General features: G+C 41.5%; 1 protein-coding gene across 1 annotated transcript; it reads right to left on the reverse strand.

The window, feature by feature from the left end:
- Window positions 1-6137: 6137 nt before the first annotated feature.
- LOC120536282 (mast cell protease 1A-like) lies at window positions 6138-19866 on the reverse strand. Its single transcript, XM_039764604.1, has 5 exons — window positions 19690-19866; window positions 18938-19097; window positions 13058-13193; window positions 9650-9904; window positions 6138-6512 (listed from the first exon to the last, which is right to left on the reverse strand). The coding sequence occupies exons 1-5, from the start codon at window positions 19760-19762 to the stop codon at window positions 6327-6329; spliced, it is 810 nt and encodes a 269-aa protein (XP_039620538.1). The 5' UTR covers window positions 19763-19866; the 3' UTR covers window positions 6138-6326.
- Window positions 19867-21592: the final 1726 nt, after the last annotated feature.

Raw genomic sequence — 21592 nt, forward strand, 5'->3', positions numbered from 1 at the left:
CATGTAGCCTACAGTTTTTAAAGTTTAACAAAACTTGTGTGATGATAGGGAGCTGGCAGCTATGTTAAGGGCAAAATTATTCAATTGTAGTCAACAGCAGGGGGAAAAGGTGGGCTCTTTTCCTCTTAGGCTCTGAGAGCTGGCACTTAGGTTACATCGCTAGGATGAAGCAGCAACAAATACAGAGGATTTTGTTTTAAGAGATCAGTTCCTCTGTGGCCTACTAGAAGGCTATATACATTAATAACTCCATAGACAGGTATGTTGAATAACAGAAATGTCATTTAGAGTCTTGTTTGAAGAGAGGAGGCATTTAGAGGAAAAACCATCCACCATTATAGGTCAAGAAGGCCTTTGTTGGTCTATAAAATCTAACCCCCAGCATTCAGGGAGCAATACTCTAGAGAAATGGAAACAAGATTTCCGTGCTGAGATCCTTCAAGAAATATGAAATCAGACAGGTTTGCTTACTACGACTCTTGTGGAAGAAATATGGAATCAATTTAATCTCTCTGGCTTATTTCAGGTGCCTAGCCAAGTACCATCAAGACCACCTGGCCCAGTTGCTTCTAAGTGAAAGTGGGATGGCCTAGGAAGACCAATCTGTTATCATTGTCAAGGGGCTGGCCACATAGGTAGACATTGTCCTCAGAATAGTAATCAGAAGCAGTCTTTAAACTATTAAACCCAGACACTACAGGGCGAGGGAATGGGAACTCTACCCAAGTTGGGCAACGATTATAGCCCACAATAGACGGAAGTTGCCCAACCATAAATGTTGTCTTTAATGGGCATGAAATACAATGTACTTTAGGTATTGAGTCCAAGTGACATTATCTAGTGAGAATCTCTTTAAGAAAATTTTGAGAATTATCAGATGGAAATTTCTGAACTTCAATGGTTGACCCTACATGTGATGTTAGAACAGCTCAACTCAACCAATGTTTGATTGACATGGGCATGGTGACAAAGTACATGTGCAATGCCACTCCTTATTCAGGGAAAGATCCCAGTCATCCCATGGGAGAAAGACTTTCCAAGACCAAGGTAATAAAGCTTATAGAGCCGTTTCTGGACAAAGGCAGGATCATAACAACAGTTGCCTAAACTGTTGCCAACCGGTTGTGTCAGTGTTATACCCTAACCCTATTTCTTTTTCTTCAGTTATATTCTTGAATAAAAGCACACTTGTTTTATTATATGTGTTGTCAGAGGTGGCTGGGGTGGCGACCCCGCCGGGACGCTCAGGAGGACCGAAGGAGGGCTTTGCGCCTTCCCCAGACCATCTGGGGGTGACCGCCCTGGTTCCTTTGGGGGCCAAGGGCACAGAGCTTTGAAGCTTTACCCTGTAGGGGCCCATGGTTGCCACCAGGGGGCGCCCCAATGCCTTTGGAGCCCTGGACCTCAGCACTTCCGCCACACCAGGAAGTGGTGGGGGGAAGAGAAGTAGGGACACCCGGAGTGCTTCCGGGAGTACAGCCGGCACTTCCGCCACACAGGGGCGTGTCGGCGGGTGATTGCCGGGGAGCACCTGGAGCATATCCGGGTGAGGATAAAAGGGGCCGCCTTCCTTCATTCGAGGCTAGAGTTGGGTGGAAGAAGGACAAGGTCAGGAACGAGAGAGAGTAGGAGGTGGCCCGAAGAAGAAGGCATTGTGTGGCCAGGACTTTGGGGGGTTTTGTGGTGCACTTAAACTTGTATATATTTGTAAATAAACATGTGGTGGTGGAAAACAACATGTCTGCCTGTCTGTGCCCGGGTAACGCTCACAGTGTATTTTTTGTGAAAGTGTTTATTTGATATTTGGACTTCAGTCTTCACACATTATACACTTGTCAAAATTTTGTCATTAGTACCATAAAATGAAAAATGTTTCTGTTTTAGCTATGCGTTCAACATCTCTTGCCTTGCATTTCCTGTCATCCTACATTTACATAGATGGTTGTAGACACAGTACACACATGAAATGCATGTGCTCCAAATAACAATATATTATTTACCCTCTACAATTTCAAGCACCTCACACCACGATTAACAAGACTTGAGCTGGGAGAACGTTTTGCCGGAGTTGAGCTCCGTTGGTGGTGGGGATGGGATAGCAGGCTGCTTGCTCCTTGCGTTGATCGACACATTTGCAAAACAAAAGAGGCTAATGAGGAGGTGCGAAGGAATTGAAGGTGGCCGGGAAAACAGGCACAGTGGTGTTCTACTCTCAATTTTGCTAGTGCATACTGGCAAGTGAAGGTTGCTCCAGATGATCGTGAAGACTGCAACTCCAGTTGGTTTGTATGAATTTAATCATATGCCATTTGGTTTGTGTAATGGTCCACCAACCTTCCAGCATTTGATGCAACAATGTTTAGGAGATAAGGTTTGTGAATCCTTACATGTGTATTTTGATAATATCATCGTCTGTTCACCAGATTTTGAGACCCATTTGATGCATTTGGAGGCAGTGTTCGAATGACTAGCTAAATATGGGTTAAAACTCCAGCAAGCTCAGTGTTGTTTCTTCTGGAGGCAAGTGAAATAGCTGGGACATGTTGTGAGTCAAGCAGGGGTGCCCCCAGATCCTGAAAAATTTGTTGCAATGAGAAAGTGGCCAATACCCACTACAGTCTGGGAAGTCTGTTCTTTTTTGGGGTTTGTGGGATATTATATACAATTTATCCCCACTTTTACAAAGATGGCTGTCCCGCTGTATGCCTTGCTTGTTGGCACAGCAGGGAAGAAAAAGATTGCATCCATAGAATGGACTCCAGATAGTCAAGCTGCTTTCAAGGCTATAAAATGTGCTTTGATTTCTCCTCCACATTTGGACTGAATTTTTGTAAACTTTTTAAGTTACATACTGATGCCATTATGAGGGTGCTATGTGCTGTTCTCTCCCAAGAACAAGAAGGGAAAGAAGGTGTTATTGCCTATGCCAGTCACAATTTATTTCCCATGGAATGAAATGATGAGAACTACTGTATAGCTCTTTAAAGCTGGAACTATTGGCACTCAAATGGGCTGTGATGGAGATGATTGGGTGCTGAGTTCATCGCTTTCACAGATAATAACCCCTTGGTGTACTTTAATACTACCCATTTGGAACTTGTAGAGCAATAATGGGTAGCCTAAATAGCTAAATATAATTTTGAGAGAAAGTATCACCCAGGATTGGTGAATAAGAACACTGATGTTTTGTCTCAGGAATTGTAAGCCACCTACCCGTGCTAGGGGGCAGTCCTTACAGGATACTGCAGTGAGAGTTGAATGGAGACAACACAGTCGGAAAGAATGGAGGACGAGGAAATGTGGCGGATGAAAGTACAGGTACAGGTGATGCAGTGAAGTTTGCATTCAGGGCCTGAGAGGAAAGCCAAGTCTGTTGGCCAGCAAAGACTATTGCGAGATTGGAAGAGGTTGCGTGTGGTGCAGGACATGCTGGTAAGAGACTGGCATGACCCTTTCACTGGGGAACTGCGCAGAGTTGCTTAGAGCCTATGGGTATGTAATGAAGTTTGGGGGGCAAAATAAAGAAAAGGACCAGAAACGGTATAATCGACATGTAAAGAGAAGTCCTTTATTACCAGGCTTACAGATATTGGTTCGGAAGGATAAATTGGCTCCTTTTTTTGCATAAAGAGCCTTGGATTGTGATTGCTGCATTGTGACCCTTGCATCCAGTTTATAACATCTGACCATAAGGTAGGGCCTGAGAGAATAATGAATCTGAATAATTTGAGAGAATGTACGTACCTAAGGAGTGAAGTGGGAACATAAGAAGATGGGGTTCTGGGTAGCAAGGCCTTGGAACCACAAATAGTAGTGCCAGTTGTACCTTGGCCTATAGTTCCAGCAGCCTCTGTAGACCCTACATAGGAGAATAGTGACCAAATGCTGCCTAGGGAAGAATATGAGCTGAGGAGGCCACATACAGTACAGGCCAAAAGTTTAGACCCACCTCCTCATTCAATGTGTTTTCTTTATTTTCATGACTGAAGGCATCAAAACTATGAATGAACACATGTGGAGTTATGTACTTAACAAAAAAAGGTGAAATAACTGAAAACATGTTTTATATTCTAGTTTCTTCAAAATAGCCACCCTTTGCTCTGATTACTGCTTTGCACACTCTTGGCATTCTCTCGATGAGCTTCAACAGGTAGTCTCACCTGAAATGGTTTTCACTTCACAGGTGTGCCTTACCAGGGTTATTTAGTGGAATATCTTGCTTTATCAATGGGGTTGGGACCAGCAGTTGTGTTGTGCAGATGTCAGGTTAGTTGGACGATCATTTATTTTTCAACAGGACAATGACCCCAAACACACCTCCAGGCTGTGTAAGGGCTATTTGACCAAGAAGGAGAGTGATGGAGTGCTGTAAATGGTCATGAAAATAAAGAAAACACGTTGAATGAGGAGGTGTGTCCAAACTTTTGGCCTGTACTGTAGACTAAATAGAGGAAAACACCCTTTGAGACATTATGAGGAATTTGAATAGTCAGTGGGGTGGAAATATCACAGTATTTTAATGCGTGGAGGGTTTCTTTTTTATTTTTAAAGTATGTTTCATTGTTGAGTAGGTAGATTTCACTTTGTGGTACATTTCTTTTTTTATTGAGTACTTGTTAATTGTATTTAATTGATTGTGTATTTTTCACGTGTGCTGAAGCTGTATTTAGTTGGGTGGAAACTGGATTGAAGGGTGTTAACAAAGGAAAAAAGGGGGACTCTTGAAGGCAGAAGGGTTACAGAAGGTTGCTGGATTTATAATGACGACGGGCATGAAAGGACAAGAATAGAAGTGGAAAAAAAGACAGAAAACGGTTCCAGGACATTTTAGAAGTGGCAGTGGCTACAGTGTGCCAGCAACGTATATTCATTTTCTGGAGGGTCGTGATAAAGTAGGGTGGGAGCTAAAACTGTTGTGGTTTTCCTTGAGTAAGCAAGAAACTGACGGCTATGAGTTAAGTACTAAAATCCCAGGGGCCAAGTCATAGATAGTGGCAAATCGGCACTGCATTTGATCGGGTACTGGCGGCCTTTATTCTTGGGAGGAGGAGGATTTTAAAGTGGATGAAATATCAGAGTGGGTCTTCTGGAAGATCAGGCTAAAGACTGTGGGGAGATTGGTCTCTGTGACTACTTTATTACCCAAAAGAGAAGGAAGAAAAGGTAGTTTTAATTAAGAGTTTTAATTATTTTAATCTCTTAAATAAATTTTGTAGAAGAGGGTTTGATTGTCCATTGAAGTGTTGTTGTGTGTGCCTGTCTTTGGATCCCAGCTTTCGAACTGAAAGAAGGGGAGATAAAAGGGTGGTCAAAACGTCCTTTGTTGCAGGGATGCTAGTGCCAGAAAACTACACTAGGTGGCATAGTTGGGATTTCCCTATTGGGTGATATAAGTAAATGTAAAGTATTACATGTAGGAAGTATAAATGTTAGGTATGAGTACACAATGGGAAGTCTGAAAATAAGTACACCTTACAAAAACGATTTAGGAGTCCTAGTGGACTTAGCACTATAAACTGCCAGACAGTGTTCAGAATCCATTAAGAAAGATAACAGAATGTTAGATTATATGGCACAATGTGTGGAGTACAAGTCACAGGAGGATATGCTGAAGCTTTATAACACACTGGTGAGGCCTCATCTGGAGTCCTGTGTGCAGTTTTGGTCTCCAGGCTACAAAAAGGACATAACAGCACTAGAAAAATACCAGAGAGGAGCAACTAGGCTGATTCCAGAGCTACAGGGGATGAATTATGAGGAAAGATTAAAAGAGCTGAGCCTATACAGTGGAGATTAATAGGAGATATGACTGAAGTGTTTAAAATTAAGAAGGGAATTAGTGCAGTGGATCGAAACAGTTATTTTAAAATGAGTTCAACAAGAGCGCGGGACACAGTTGGAAACTTGTTAAGGATAAATTTCACACAAACATGAGGAAGTTTTTCTTTACATAGAGAACCACAGACATATGGAGTAAGGTGTGGTAGACAGTAGGACTTTAGGGACTTTCACAACTAGACTTGATGTTATCTTAGAAGAATTAAGTCTAGAGGACTGGTGAGCTTTGTTGGCTGGATGGCCTGTTCTTGTCCAGAAACCGAGGCTGCATTCATAAATCAGAGGCTTGTCTGCTTAGACAAAAGCTTTATTCATATACGCAAGTGGTTACATTTGCAAGCAGGCAGACCTCAGTACGAGATCCTGACATTGTCATTCTGTGCCCTCCTTTTTGTTCTGCAGACTGGCTCATTTTTGATGTGAGTGACACGTTAGGACAAGTCTTCAGCTGTGGGACTCAGCAGGCTTAATGCAACAAAGTGGCTTCCTCAAGGCAGAGAGTTGGCCCTGATATTCTTTATAATCCAGCTCCAGTATGCAGACACTTTCACGTAGACATTATTGCGTTCAGGGTCTTCACACTGTTTATAGTTAGACAAGCGAAAAGAGACAATCCCCACAGCCTCTGGTCTTGCCCCATTGATGGGACAAACTAAAGGACCTCCAGAGTCACCCTGAAATAAAAATGGTGGACATCCTTTTAGAATATCAGACATAAATGACAGCCAAACCAAGCTGACCAAGCTTTTCTTTTCACCTTAGTTTTAAATCCTGGCTATTTGGCTCAGTCTGTCTCAGTTGTGGGCCATAGGGAAGTGTATCCCAGCAGGACTGGGCTCATTACATTGCAGGAACCAGTTCACTCCTGGCTCCACTTAAACACACTTTTGTAGTTTTACAATTCAGTTAACATTCAGGTGTTTGGAATGTGAGAGAAAAACCAAAGTACCCGGAGGAAAAAAAAACGATACAAGGAGGACATACATTGGCTGGGTCTACGATTTGGATTCAGTGCTATGTCACTATTCCACCCAGCGGCAGATGTGTGTTAAGGATTATGGTGATGTGTTGCATGCTGCTTAGTATGTGTGATCAAGAAATTCACTGTTCTCCTTGAAGGTGTAAATGAAGACCGGATAAATTATAAGTTTTTTGCTGGCTTTTACCTTGGTGGAAGTGGTGGTCTTTTCCAGAAATTTCTTTCACATAGATCTGTATTCTGATTGGTGGTCCCACCTTAGAACTATAGAGTTCAAATCGCAAAGCTGATTACTTGCTGTGTGCAGCTTATGTTGTATTATATTCTCTTTATATATGTATATATATAAACTGCTCAAAGAAATGAAAGAAATGCTTTGAAAACACATCAGATCTCAATGGGAAAAAAATCCTGCTGGATATCTCTACTGATATGGACTAACTAATGTGTTAGGAATGAAAGGATGCCAAATTGTTTGATGGAAATTAAAATGATCAGCCTACAGAGGGCTGAATTCAAAGACACTCCGAAAATCAAAGTGAAAAAATGATGCGGTAGACGAGTCTATTTTGCCAAAATTTCATTACAGCAACTCCAAATTGTACTCAATAGTTTGTATGCCTCAAAAAACCCCCATCACATGCTCCTAATGAGATGATGAATAGTGTCCTGGGGGATCACCTCCCAGATCTGGACCAGGGCATCACTGAGCACCTGGACAGTCTGAGGTGCAACCTGGTGGTGTCAGATGGACCGAAACATAATGTCCCAGAGGTGTTCGATTGGATTTAGGTCAGATGAGTGAACGTGGGGATCAGTCAATGGTATCTATTCCTTCATCCTCCAGGAACTGCTTGCATACTCTCGCCACATGAGGCTGGGCGTTATCGTGTACCAGGAGGAACCCAGGACCTACTGCACCAGCATAGGGTCTGACAATGGCTCCAAGGATTTCTTCCCGATACCTAATGGCAGTCAAGGTGCTGTTGTCTAGCCTATAGAGGTCTGTGCGTCCCTCCATGGATATGCCTCCCCAGACCATCACTGACCCACCACCAAACCGGTCAAGCTGAACGATGTTACAGGCAGCATAACATTCTCCATGGCTTCTCCAAACCCTTTCATGTCTGTCACATGTGCTCAGGGTGAACCTGCTCTCATCTGTGAAAAGCACAGGACGCCAGTGATGGACCTGCCAATTCTGGTATTCTATGGCAAATGCCAATCAACCTCCACGGTGCCGGGCAGTGAGCACAGGGCCCACTAGAGGACGTCGGGCCCCCAGGACACCCTCATGAAGTCAGGTTCTGATTGTTTGGTCAGAGACATTCACACCAGTGGCAGGCGGAGGTCATTTTGTAGGGCTTTGGCAGTGCTCATCCTGTTCCCCCTTGCCCATAGGAGTAGATACCAGTCCTGCTGATGGGTTAAGGACCTTCTATGGCCCTGTCCAGCTCTCCTAGAGTAACTGCCTGTCTTCTGGAATCTACTCCATGCCCATGAGACTGCGCTGGGAGACACAGCAAACCTTCTGGCAGTGGCACGTATTAATGTGCCATCCTGGAGATGTTGAACTACCTGTGCCAGCTCTGTAGGGTCCAGGTATCTATTCATGCTACTAGCAGTGACACTGACCGTAGCCAAATGCAAAACTAGTGAAAAAACAGACGAGGAGGGAAAAATCTCAGTGGCCTCCACCTGTTAAACCATTCCTGTTTTGGGGGTCATCTCATTGTTGCCCCTCTGTTGTTAATTTCATGAACACCAAAGCAGCTGAAATTGATTAACAACCCCCTCTGCTACTTAACTGATCAGATCAATAGCCCAGAAGTTTCATTGATTTGATGCTATAATCTGATTAAAAAGTGTTCCTTTAATTTCTTGAGCAGTATATATACTGTGTATATATATATATATATATATATATATATATATATATATATATATATATATATATATATATATATATATATATATATATATATATATATAGGTTACCAGTCTTTGAGGCACCTTAGGAAGTCACAGGTCTGTTTCTTTCTCTAAAGTCAGGGCATAGCCTATCAAAACTTTCCCAGGCTAATTAATTTTCCATTTCCCTTAAAAGACAGATGTCAGAGTTGGGAATGACGTCACCCCCCAAACTGACCGTGTTCCAATAATAAATTCAGAATACCAATATGGACACCTCTAGGAAAACCTTTGTTGCGCTTGCAACACCAGTTAATAACAACACCTCATGCAGTATTTTGTGCATCTAATTACAGATGGACGTTGGACATTACTGTGTGTACGACTGATTTAATGCGAGACAAATAGACAGAAGTTCTAATAAGCAGTATAATACTACAGCTTTCACTTTCTGCGTGGTGCAGCCATTTTGGATTTTTTAGGTCGGAGTTGGTGTGACTCTCCCGACTTTCCAAAACTGTCCCAGTTGAAAATTCCAACTACGTACTTGAAAATTCTCACTTCCCACTTGAAATAGAACACAGCATTAGTTCCACCCATCAGTCTTCCTCTTCCACTATCCATAGAGTATCGTTCTGCTATTTATTGACCAGATGAGCACATCTCATTGTACAATGTGCACTAAATGACTGCACAGGCTTGTTTTTCTTCTGTCTTCTGACTTTAATTGAGCATTAAGTAAGGTTTTTTTCATACCAGGCACACTGGTTTTTCTCCCACATTTAAAAGACTTTCATGTACAGAACTTCACCTAAGAATGTATTCACACAGGCACAGCTTTCTTTTTTTAATGACAAGTGAACTGTTTTCAGGCTAAAGGAATCAAAATGAGGTGTCCTCAATAGTAAGATGTATACTTACATTACAAGACCCTTTAATACCAGTGCCTCGTGCACAGATTGCAACGGCTGTTAAGTTCAAATTTCTTGCAGCCTCACAGTCGTAGACATCTTGAACCTTGACTTCTACTTCTCTCAGCACATGGCTACCCGTCCCATTGGTTTTTGTGCGGCCCCACCCTGCCACGGAGCACCTGGTGTTGGGGCAGACATCCACACCTTTCACAGGAATTCTGATTGGTTGTACCTCACTCGTCCACATGGCCTGGTGCTGCAGCTGAATCAGAACAATGAATTAAACATGCTGGGGTCAGTCAGGGTAACATGTTAAGTCACTGAAGCTCCCTGATTTCACAGTGTAAACAGACGGCCACGATTTCTCCAGAATTTAAGTGGAACACCAGACTGACAGAAAGTCAAGATCACCTGATTTTGTGGTATGTAGCGGACCTCAGCTGACAAGAGGTTAGCAGGAGCAAAAGAATAACCTATTTGAAATGGGTCAGCTAAAAACACTACTAAAAACCTTCAAGAAGACCATACATCCTAATAGTTTGGGATACATTAGAGGTGCACCATGCACTGCTCCTTAAAACTTTCATTAAGACTAAGCATTAAAACAGAGAGAGAGAGACTCAGCCTGGGTGGAAATGTTTGCTGGAGGGGCATGAAAAACTAGCAGATGTCAAAGAGGAAGAGAAAGGCAAGGGAGAGGTTGCAAGATCTTTTTGCATGGCCACTACCTCAGGTGGCTCATTTAAGAGCGAACGTGGAAGGGATAAGCAGGAGGCCTGTACTTTCTTATCCATCCAGTAGGGATGCCAAGAGTCACTAGATATGAGTTTCTACTTAGGGTTTGACTGGAAGTGACTGCTGGGCTGGATCTTAATACAAATAAATAATCAATGAGGTTGCATGATCAAAATGCTGCTAGTGTGCTTTGTGATAAATATGGGTTCACCGACAAAAACGCAATAGACATATGAGCGCCGACAAAACCGCAATGGACAAATGAGTGCCGACAAACTCGCTAACTGGTTTTCGACAAATGCGCGCAGACAAAATCGCAAGAGAGGCCAAGAGAGTGGGACGCGTACGTGCGAATTATGTACACATTATATGCTAGGTTATAAGTGTTATACTGTAACTGCTGATGGCATGCCGCGAACAAATAACTCAGTCGAGGGTTTGCATAACGCGTCGTATACAAAGCGGAATTACCAGCAGTCAGGCAGCCAGCAAGTCTAAATATGCTTAACTATCAAGACGTCTTGCTGCAATTCTTCCTACATATGCAGGGAGCGATCTTAAGGACTATCTGTGTGCTGTGTCTCATAATATTGACTTCTAAAATAAACATTATTATATATGCTTTAAACTAGTAATTCATATTTAATGAAAATTTTGCGATTTTGTCGGCGCGATTTTGTCTGCGAGATTTTGTCAGCGCGATTTTGACGGCGCTCATATGTCTATCGTGAAAATGTCGGGTCACAATAAATATGTACGTTATGTGAAATGCCTTTAAAGGAAGGTTCTACCCAAAAGCATCAGTTTTACAATCAATTACTTACCCCATGCTGTTTATAGTAATGGCTTAAAGACAATAATCTTATGTTTTTATGCAGAACAGAGACAAACAAAAAATCTCTCTTTCAGATCTGGTTTTCGAATGCATGGATTATGCAGCATGAGTAAATTGAGATTTAATTCATGGATATTTCGTTACATTGTTGGCCTCTGGTAAAAGACATCTAAGAAACTTTGCTGGCTGTAATTAAAATTCAACTGTTTGTACTTCTCTGGTGTCTGATAACCATTTCTGCTTGCCTTTGGAGTTCTTATCACATGGTGTATCAGTCGGGGCATTGAGTGTGCAACCACTGACCACAGTTCCCGACATGACCATTGAATGGGGCCAAATCAAACTCATGACCCATGGAGAGTTTAAAGTGAATGTTCTGCTGGCAGAGGAAGGAGAGAAGGAGTGTAAGATGAGATGGACAGGTAGGTGAGCCACCCCTCAAGGCAGGAAGGGACGCAAGTCCTCTTCTGGAAAATCCCAGTTAGTGTTTTCAAATCATTTTCTTTATGTGTTTCCTGAATGTTAATTCCTCCCTTGTCATTAAGACTTTTTTTATTTAATTTTTGGTCCACTTAGATGACAGAAAGCTCCCTCTCTTCTATTACAGAAGCATCAACTGAAATATAGAAACAGGTGATGCGGTGCTTACTGATGATGTTTCATAGCTTCCTGCACCCACGTCCACAGTCAACACATGGAGTTTTTATGGTATAAGACTCAAGGGTGACCCAGCATGGGCGAGTGTAGCTGTGTATTTCCAGGTTTCCTTGGGTTAGTTCCTTGAACGTCTCCAGTGCCAAAGCCTTGGCTTATACTTACCGAGCGAAGCTGGGTCACACAGACCATGCCACAAAGCACGCGTGCAGTGAGCAACAACACATTTATACATGTTGTGGCCCATTTGATCAGTGCATTGATATTCTCACTGTCAGTAGGTGACAGTGTTTGGTCAACGTCACATAGCTAACAAAGATTCACATCAGATGATGTGAGATTTGCCAATGGAAGAAGAGTTGTGCCTGCTATTACTGACTTTTAAGAGAAAGAAAAGGAGATGGTGGAGTGTCAGACCCATTGACCAAAAGTGATGAAGGAAGGGTGAATATAATATTCCTGTGAGAAGGGGACCTATATGATTAGCAGATGCATTTCAGGCATTTTTACATGTCATCCTTGCATTTTGATGACCTGTTGCATCATATTCATCCCATTCTTCATCACTCTGTCATTATGTAACCATCTTCATTATTTTGGATACACAGTTGTGGTGTCTGTGGCCGTGCATAGTCAGAAAAGTTCCTAGCAGGTGGTGTTTCCAAATCTGATATTACAGTATTTTCATCATTATACATGTCAGGTATAAACTAGGCTTCAGTTTTTCAAGAAGAACACAATAAATGAATCCCATATTACTGTCTTTCGTCTTTGCTCTTTTCCCTTTGTTACATAAATTATTAGCTTCCTTAACTATTACTGAAGCGCCTATCTAATTCAGTTCAGGCATCTTCTCTGTAGCCATCTAACTCTGGATTCACTTTCTAGCCATGGCACCTAAAATAATGAACAATGAAGCAAAGGCAGCAGATTAAGACCCACTCCTGAGAATGCTGTGGTTTTTAATTAACTCATGAACTTACCAATGCTACTTCTTTCAAAATTTTTATGTCCCTTTGCTGTGTCACCATTTAGACCACTAGCTCTATCTACAAAAGCAGCAAATATGCCTTTTAATCCCAACCTGAGTTAAGAGGCTGCTTCCTGCTACACAATATAAAGATGTCTGAAGAAGCACCTGGATGTTCGTGGAGTCTTTCCATCCATCAGTTGTGCTCATGTGACACTCACCTTCAGAAGCATGATGTCATTTTCATGTTTCATCCTATTATATTTCTCATGAATGATTATTTTCTGCGCTGGAATCTTTTGCCAGGATGGCTCCCTTTTTTGGATATTATGAGCCCCAAGAAGTACAGTGATATTCCTGTTGACCAAAGAATAGCAGGTAAGATAGATAGATAGATAGATAGATAGATAGATAGATAGATAGATAGATAGATAGATAGATAGATAGATATAGATAACTTGAGTTTCATATTCTCAAGCAAAGAAAACAATTGGCAAAACAATTATTATTTGTATCATAAAAGTATCACAAATTGTATTTTTCTCCCCTGGTAAAAACAAAATACTTATAAGTATCATCACACATCTACAAGTTCCTCTCTCCAGTTAGAGACCAGTTAAAAATAAATGTTGCCAGGGATGCCAGGTGCAATGACCTGGCCGGGACGCCGTGAGGGACCAGATGTGGGTCTACACCCACCCTGGATCACGTGGGGGCCGCCTTTCTGGTTGCTTTGGGGTCCACGGGTTGAAGGCATGGAAGCCCCACCCTGTAGGGCCCCGTGGTCTCCGCCAGGAGGCGCCCCAATGCCTTGGGGACCTGTTACCTCAGCACTTCCGCCACACCAGGAAGTGCTGGGGGGAAGAATTAAAAGGGCGACAGGAGAGCTGCCAGGAGAACAGTCGGCACTTCAGCCACGCTGGGGCGTGGCCAATGAAGGAGTGTCGGGAATCACCTGGAGCTCATCCGGGAGAATATTAAAGGGGCCGTCTCCCTTCATTCAGGGCTAGAGTCGGATGGAAGAAGGACAAGGCAAGAAAGGAGAGTGGAGGCGGCCCAAGAAGAAGGCATTTGTGGCCAGGACTGTGTTTGGGGTTTGTGCACTGATTTTGGACTGGGTCTGAGTCACCATTATTGTAAATATTGTTTATAATAAATACATGTGGTGGTGAAAAATAACATGTCCACCTGTCTGTGTCCGGGTCGGCTCCAAAATGTATAGATTCTAAATAAACACACCACCACCACTACTCCCCGTCACACATCCTGTTTTTTTCACATAGACTCATGACCTTCCAAGGCATATGCAGAAAAACAGCAATTTTCTAGTTAATAAATACCAACAAAAGATAATGAAGCCATCCCCACATTTCAACATCAGTTCACCAATTTACCATCAACTCGTCCCCCTCAGCAGAGCACAGCACTTGTCCAGCCCCAAGTCAGGTTGGGTAGCATGCACTGGTACAGTGCATTGCAGCACCCACTACACGATGAAACAACTCGAGATCCCAATTGGCAACCCCCCAGGCAGACACACGGTCCAGTCCCACACTGCAGAAGTGACCCTCTATCTGCCACAGCCACGTGTTACTTGGGCGACCCCTTGGCCTGGTCCAGCCACTTGGGTCCCCAGCAATGAGGATCTTACGAGCCAGATCACCCTCGGGGAAACACGTCACATGGCCGTAGTGCTGTAACTGACGCTCCCTCACAATGCAAATAATGTGCCTTATTCGGGACTCCATTAGCAATCACTCCTTCAACACAAAGTCAAACCAATGATACCCAAGGATTTTCCGGAGAGACACAGTACCAAAGGAGTCCAGTCTTCATCTCAGGTCACTGGATAGTGTCCATGTCTCACAACCATATAGCAAGACAGGAAGCACCAGGACTCTAAAGACTTGGACCTTCGTCCTTTTTCAGAGATATCGGGGGCGCCACACATCCCTTTCCAGTGACCTCATGACCCCGCCATGCTCTCCCACTCCGTCTACTGACTTCATAGGAAGTCTAACCCCCGTATAACTCAAAAAAACCTGTCATCATTCATCAGTTTAAAATATGCATATTCAAGTTTCGGTCTGCTCTTTACTAGAATTTTAAACGTCAGCAGTGCGTCAGTGGCTTGGAGTTTTTTCTCTTCATTTTATCTAGAGATAGATAGATAGATAGATAGATAGATAGATAGATAGATAGATAGATAGATAGATAGATAGATAGATAGATAGATAGATAGATAGATAGATGTGCAGAATTGCTCATAATGGTATTAATTTTTATTTTAATTCTCTCCTTTGCTACGACTCCTGGGTGTCCAGAGTGTGTCTCATAACTGAGCCTGCTCAGATTTATAAAACATGCACATGTACAAAAAGAGGTACAAAATGTGGGTACACAACCTTCCATGCAATTGTCGGGATTTATAAAATAAAAGTTGATGTGAGAAAGTGCGTATATTTACAGCATCTATGACCCATCTGTACCCAACATTTTCAGGGAATCTGGGAAATGATGTCAACCTTAATCAAGTGTCTAAATGCTGCTAGGCAAACAATAATTCATATAATTGAGCCATTGTTATAATGTGCAGTGACTTGACAAAAACTTTAAACCTTAAAAGTCATAAATACTGTATGTGTAAGAGAAAAATGTGCTTGAAGCAACTTTCATTTTAACTAAGACATCCTGACTTTTGTACCAGTACATGTAAATTAGAAAATGATATATATATATAACATTTAACTTCATATTTTGTTCTCTGATAACAGTTTACATATTGGAAGTCTAATTTCTTTTAACCAGATATCACCCATGACTCTTAATGATTGACTGCTATGGGATTTTACATAATACTTAACAGTAATGGTGGTTGTCTGGACCATACTATTTATCTGTATGCTGATTAAAATGTTACTAATGCTTTGTAGTCAATATATGTAAATGAATGTACCTATTTAATGGGAGCTTTCTGTTCGATTTTTTCTGTCTGCCATGCTGCATTTTAAGAGATCATGTGGGGCAGAGTGGTGGCTCTGAGGCTAGCAATCTGCACTGGTATTTGGAGGTTTGCCAGTTCAAATCCCATAAATGCCAGAAGTGACCCTACTCCATTGGGCCCTTGAGTAAGGCCCTTAACCTGCAATTTCTCTGTCCTGGGTATGATGTTAATCTCCATCCAGCCCGGCATGTAGGCCCTCCAACATTAGGGAAAAACCTAATGGTTTGGTGGCAGAATTTGCACTCCTGCCTCCATAAAAAAACCTCACACTGGTTCCATTCCATCTGAAGTAGTGTGGTGCTGATGTGTCACCCATCGCATGGCTGCACTCAGGTCCTAATCTGGGATCCTAAATTGGTTTGTCATGTCGTGGGTGTGGCAACTCGCTGTATCAGCTCATGCTCCTGACCCATCTCTTTCTCATGTGGGACTCCACCGATAGGTGTAATTAAAGGAGGTCCACGTTTTTGGAGTTGACATTTAATGGCTCAAGACTCTTCACTATTTGCTGAATATTTTCTACAATAATATGATGTACAGACTATATTTTAGTTCCCTTATAAGAAGGACAATTCTGTGTATTTGCACTAAAGGACTCTTTGACCTGTTGTCACATCTCAGGGATCTGGCCAACAGGTTAGGAATATTTTATCCAAACTTCACTTTGTCCTGCATGCTGTGTGGGAAGCCAGTAACAGACTGACATGGCACTGCATGCAGTTTTGGTATGGTGTGGGAGTTCATTCATAAAATGTAACATGTTTTTGTAATAAGGGTACCTAGGAAGAACAGCACTGCCTTTGTTAACTATAAGTACTTATAATCCATTAATGAACAAGTCATCTATGATGCCAATGTTGAAACTGACGAACGTCGTGTCCTGGGTCAACCCATGATTAATTTATTTTAAGGCAAAGCTGACGTGACATTTAGAAAGGTAAGGTAAGTAATAAAGATTTGCAAGGAGGACCCCATTACAGTTCAAGCTTTAGAGCACCTTAAATGTTGGTCTGCCACTGCTTGTGATCCTGTGCAGGACATTGGAGCAAGAGTGGGCAATATAAGGGCAATATTGTATTAACCAAATCACCATGAATGAACTGACAACAGATAACCTGTACACGCATGAAAAAGTGAGAAAAGTAGCTTCCATCTACTGTCTGTTTCAGAGTAGTATTCAGGGAGAGTAGACAATTAACGGCATCTCCTGAGAAACACATAAGAAAGCTGTCTCTTCCTCAGAAGATAAGCCAAAGTTCAAAAACTCTTGTGCTTTCTCAGGAACAATATCTGTTTCCTACACAACACACCTGCTTGGTGATTTCTAACATCAGGGTCATGTCTGTTTCATCAATTTGACATCTCTTGGAGTCGAGGGGTCTCACCCTATTCCATCTAACCACTATTGATCTGCAAAGGTTTATTTAATCAAATCACAGTCTTTGTTTCCAGTTGGTGTATCAGAACTGGTCCAGTAACTTGCTTTAGGCTATGCAACAGAATCTAAAAAGGCCTAGTGCCCAAAAACAATTTGGAAGAGTCCAGGGTAATCTCTCTCTTAATCACTTCTAATCATATACTGTATTTTTTGCAATTTTAGTATTTCAGTTAATGTATATATCTTCAGATATCTTGATCTTGAAGATAAGCTGGTGTGCCCACACTACCAGCAAACAGGTCCAGAGAAGGGCAAAGGCACATCCACTGAACTTGTTACGGAATGGCAAATGAGGCTGGTTGGCCATATTCTGTGTCTCCCCAAATACAACCATTCAAAGATGGCCATGAAATGGATTCCACCGGAAGGGATGCAGAAATGAGGAAGGCCAATGCTCAAGTGGTGCAGGACATTCCACGATGACTTTCCCTGGCAAGACACTGAAGGGGTAGCAGCTTATTGGAAAAGATGGCACCAACATGTAAAGTAGGTACTGTATATAATTTTGAGTTTGCTAGTTTATAAATTCTTAATTACTGCATAGTTCTGAGCATCTGGCTTTTATCTCTGCTACCAGGACTATTAACGCTGAAAAGGTATAACCTTGTGACAATCAACCTCTGAATATTCATAATTGGTGATTGTTCTGTTTATAGTTAGACTTTGAGTTAAATGTTGCACACGTTAAGTTAAGCTGCCTGACCTCTGAGGCTTTATTCTAAAAAACACGCTAATGAATCGTATTTAGCCTCTTTGGCTGTGTGTGAAATACTATTTATGCAATACGTGCTAATAGAAGCTACTTAAGCCCCTGAAGTTTCATGATTAGTCATTTGCTAGTTAAACGATACTTAACCTCTGAGGCTCCATGTAAGGATTTCTTTCTGATGCTATAAAGTGTTACAAATAATAAGCAATGCCATCTCAGACATTACAGCAACTTAGAATCAATTAAGAACATACAGGAAAAGCAGTCCTTACATATTCATACTAAATTGGCATCAGATTAAGAGGTCCACACCCTTATTTGGTCATTGTTTGAGTGGCGTAACAACTGCATCTTAAAGCTTGTTAAATAAAAAATATAAATAATAGATAGATAGATAGACTAAATCCACTGTAATTTAATGCTGAATAAAAATAAAATGTGAAACGTTTCAAGGTGGGTTGGTGGGCACCCTGCCTAGGATTGGTTCCTGCCTTGTGCCCTGTGTTGGCTGGGATTGGCTCCAGCAGACCCCCGTGACCCTGTGTTCGGATTCAGCGGGTTGGAAAATGGATGGATGGAAGTTTCAAGAGGTGAATGCTTTTTATAGGCACTGTAGATAGATAGATACTGTAGATAGATAGATAGATAGATAGATAGATAGATAGATAGATAGATAGATAGATAGATAGATAGATAGATAGATAGATAGATAGATAGATAGATAGATAGATACTTTATTAATCCCAGTTTTTCTTGTATAGTCCAAAATCACACAAGGAATGCCTTAAAGGGCTTTAACAATCCATATTTTTTTGACAGCCCCCACACCCATCCTTGACTCCCTAAGAAGAGTCGACTAAAAGGTTCTACGCCTGTATAAAAGTACAAACAGGATTAGAAATTCAATCAATTAATTTGATCTTCAGAATCTAAGCAAGGTGGTCACTTACTCTCCACTGCAATGGGCAGCTGTCAGGATGAAGCTTGGATGAATGATGAAACCTCCACAACTGGAAAAATCTTTTCCTCTTTTTATTCTCAAATAGGCCATGTAAGGTCGACTGTGTGGCTTGGCTACCACTCCATCGATGATTTTCTCACCTGAGACACCTACAAGAGAAAAGTTGTAAGACTGAGCAGGAATCTTAGGGTGGCAAACAGTGGAGTAGTATAAGTTATCCCCCCATGCTATTTTGTTCTTCACTCTCAAGGACTAATAAAGGAATAAATAAAAAGCAGAAGCATGGCTCATGATGGTAATCCTTTGAAGTTACAGTTCCCCTATCCCTGACTGTGTTCGAGAAACCAAAAAGGAACATACGGTCACATCTGCTCTGTTGGTGAAACGTTTAAGGTGGAAGATGTCAGAAAGCTATAATATGTGTGCATTTCCTAGATGATAAACTCCACTTTACCTCAAAACACGACAGAAGGAGTAGTCATCTAGTATCACAGATGAAGTGTGTCTTGTCTGAATGTTCTGCATTCAGGTATGTCAGCCCCCCAGTATTGGGAAAACAAAGTTAATCCAATTAGATAATGGGATACAAAAAATAACAGTAGTCTTCAATCTTGAGCAAATTGGAAATGAACATGTATTTTGACAGTTTGTACCACTTTCTTCTGGGGCCAGTAACTGTGCACCTGTTTACATGATCCAGAACAATACACATTCTCCCATCACCATCCCATCCCAATTTACCTGCCAGTCCAAGGTAAGTGGCAAAAACGATGGTGCTCCAGCACACTGCTAGCATGGCCATGTTCCTCTGCATCTGCTCTGCTCGACTTCGCAGATCACAATTTTTGTATTTGGAGTTGGTTGGGTGGAGGTGATGCTAGCTGCAGTGTGGAGGTGGGCAAATTTAAAGTGGTAACAGATTAATGCATAATTGCTGCAGGTGGTTGAGAGAAATGACATTTCCTGTCTGAGTGACTGTTCAATTTTAGACACTCAGTTAGTCCACGAATAGAGTGTGCAGCTAGTCGGGGGTGGGGGTTGGTATAGTCGGGTGGGGGTTAGTTGGGGGGAGGGGTTTAGCCCATACTGTGCTTCATACTATCACAATTCCTTTTAAAGAAAAGGTCAGTCTTGGTTTGCACATTGGTGATCTCAATATTGTTTCTGCCTATTCTTTGCTTGCGTAGTATGAAGTTGTATAGTGTGGAAAATGAAAGGACCACCAGAGATATAAATAAAACCAGTGTAATACAAACCTTATGTAATATTCTTTAACTGCTAAAAATAATTGACAGAAAAACAGAAATGTAATTGTATTGTCTATTGTTGGAACTAATGGAGCTACCATAGAGGAGTTCGGTGTCCTTACAGTATGAGTGCCAGTGGAGATAAAAATGCTCAGGGGTGAGATGGTAGCAGCTACCTCACTGACCATGGGGTTGGGATCTCCATCAGTTTTCTGTGGTGTTATGTGGTAAACTGGATTAACCAAAATGTCAGAGGGTATCATGACATTCCTTATATGTTGAAGGTTAGATGTGCATGTGCAAGAGAGAAGCGTGTGGGGCGAGTGATAATGAGACAAGTGTGTGAGAAAGACATATAAACGTTTCTTGGTGATTTTCAGATTTGTTAAATAAAGTTTTCCCGTTGCTCATTACTTTGTGTGACTTGTATTTAGAAGTAAAACTAAAGATAACAACATATGACATGCCAGTACATCAATTTCCTTCCACATGCTAATTGTGCACAAATTTTGGGAGTGTGTTTGGGTGAATGTGCCAAGCACATGTCCTAGCAGCTTCCTAGGGTTCTACAGTATAATAGAGTTGGCACACAGGTTTATATTTGCTATATGTCAGAAAATGCTGTATAATAACTCCCAAGACCTGGGTTCTATACCCGGCTACTGCTTGTGCCACAGACAGGGGCATGGTGGGTTTTCTTCTGCTATTTCTTTGAATGCTGCATTTATTGGTATCACAGATAACTGTGACTGGAAGTTTATAGTTTAACTTTAAACACATTCTACACTCCTCATTCTTGTCTCACTTTCCTAAATAATCAAGTCACCAAAACAACAGATGATTCAATCAAGAGATACTTTTCTTAAAGTGTCATAAAGATTTCACTATTTTGACAATTAAAAGTAACACCTTAAAACAATTTGCTATAAAATTAATTGAAAATACTGTGTACAGTTCTTATTATCTTAATAATAATTATGATAAAATTATTAAGAATGATAAGCTATGAACATTAAAGAGGATTCCAGCCACAATGGAGGTATTTTCATAGAAACAATTATCTGATCACATACACATACAAATATAAAGATAATATGAAACAATGACACATACAATATATTTGAGGGACTTCAAAAAGTTTCCACACTTTAATGGTTTCAATGGAAACGGTAAAGGTGGGAGGAGTTGTAATTGGTCGTGTCTAAGAGTGTCATGTGACTGGGAAAACTGCATCATAAACAAAGGTGACTATGTAGAAAAGTGATGTAATTTGTTTCTGAAATTCTTAATAAATAGGAGATGAAGTGGACTAGTAACGATTTTTAAGAATAAGGGAGATGTGCAAAGCTGAAGTAACTAAAAGGGGATAAAATTGATGAGCTACAGCATGAAGTTAT

This window comes from Polypterus senegalus, chromosome 10 (genome assembly GCF_016835505.1).
Source record: "Polypterus senegalus isolate Bchr_013 chromosome 10, ASM1683550v1, whole genome shotgun sequence".
NCBI lineage: Eukaryota > Metazoa > Chordata > Cladistia > Polypteriformes > Polypteridae > Polypterus > Polypterus senegalus.

Bases quoted from the DNA above. Each gene is read 5' to 3' on its own strand.
- LOC120536282 (XM_039764604.1), bottom strand. From the start codon at position 19,762: ATGCAGAGGAACATGGCCATGCTAGCAGTGTGCTGGAGCACCATCGTT. The intron at 19,098-19,689 runs GTAAATTGGGAT...TTTCTCTTGTAG, and splicing joins CACTTACCTTGGACTGGCAG to GTGTCTCAGGTGAGAAAATC. The intron at 9,905-13,057 runs GTGAGTGTCACA...GTTCTGATTCAG, and splicing joins ATGACATCATGCTTCTGAAG to CTGCAGCACCAGGCCATGTG.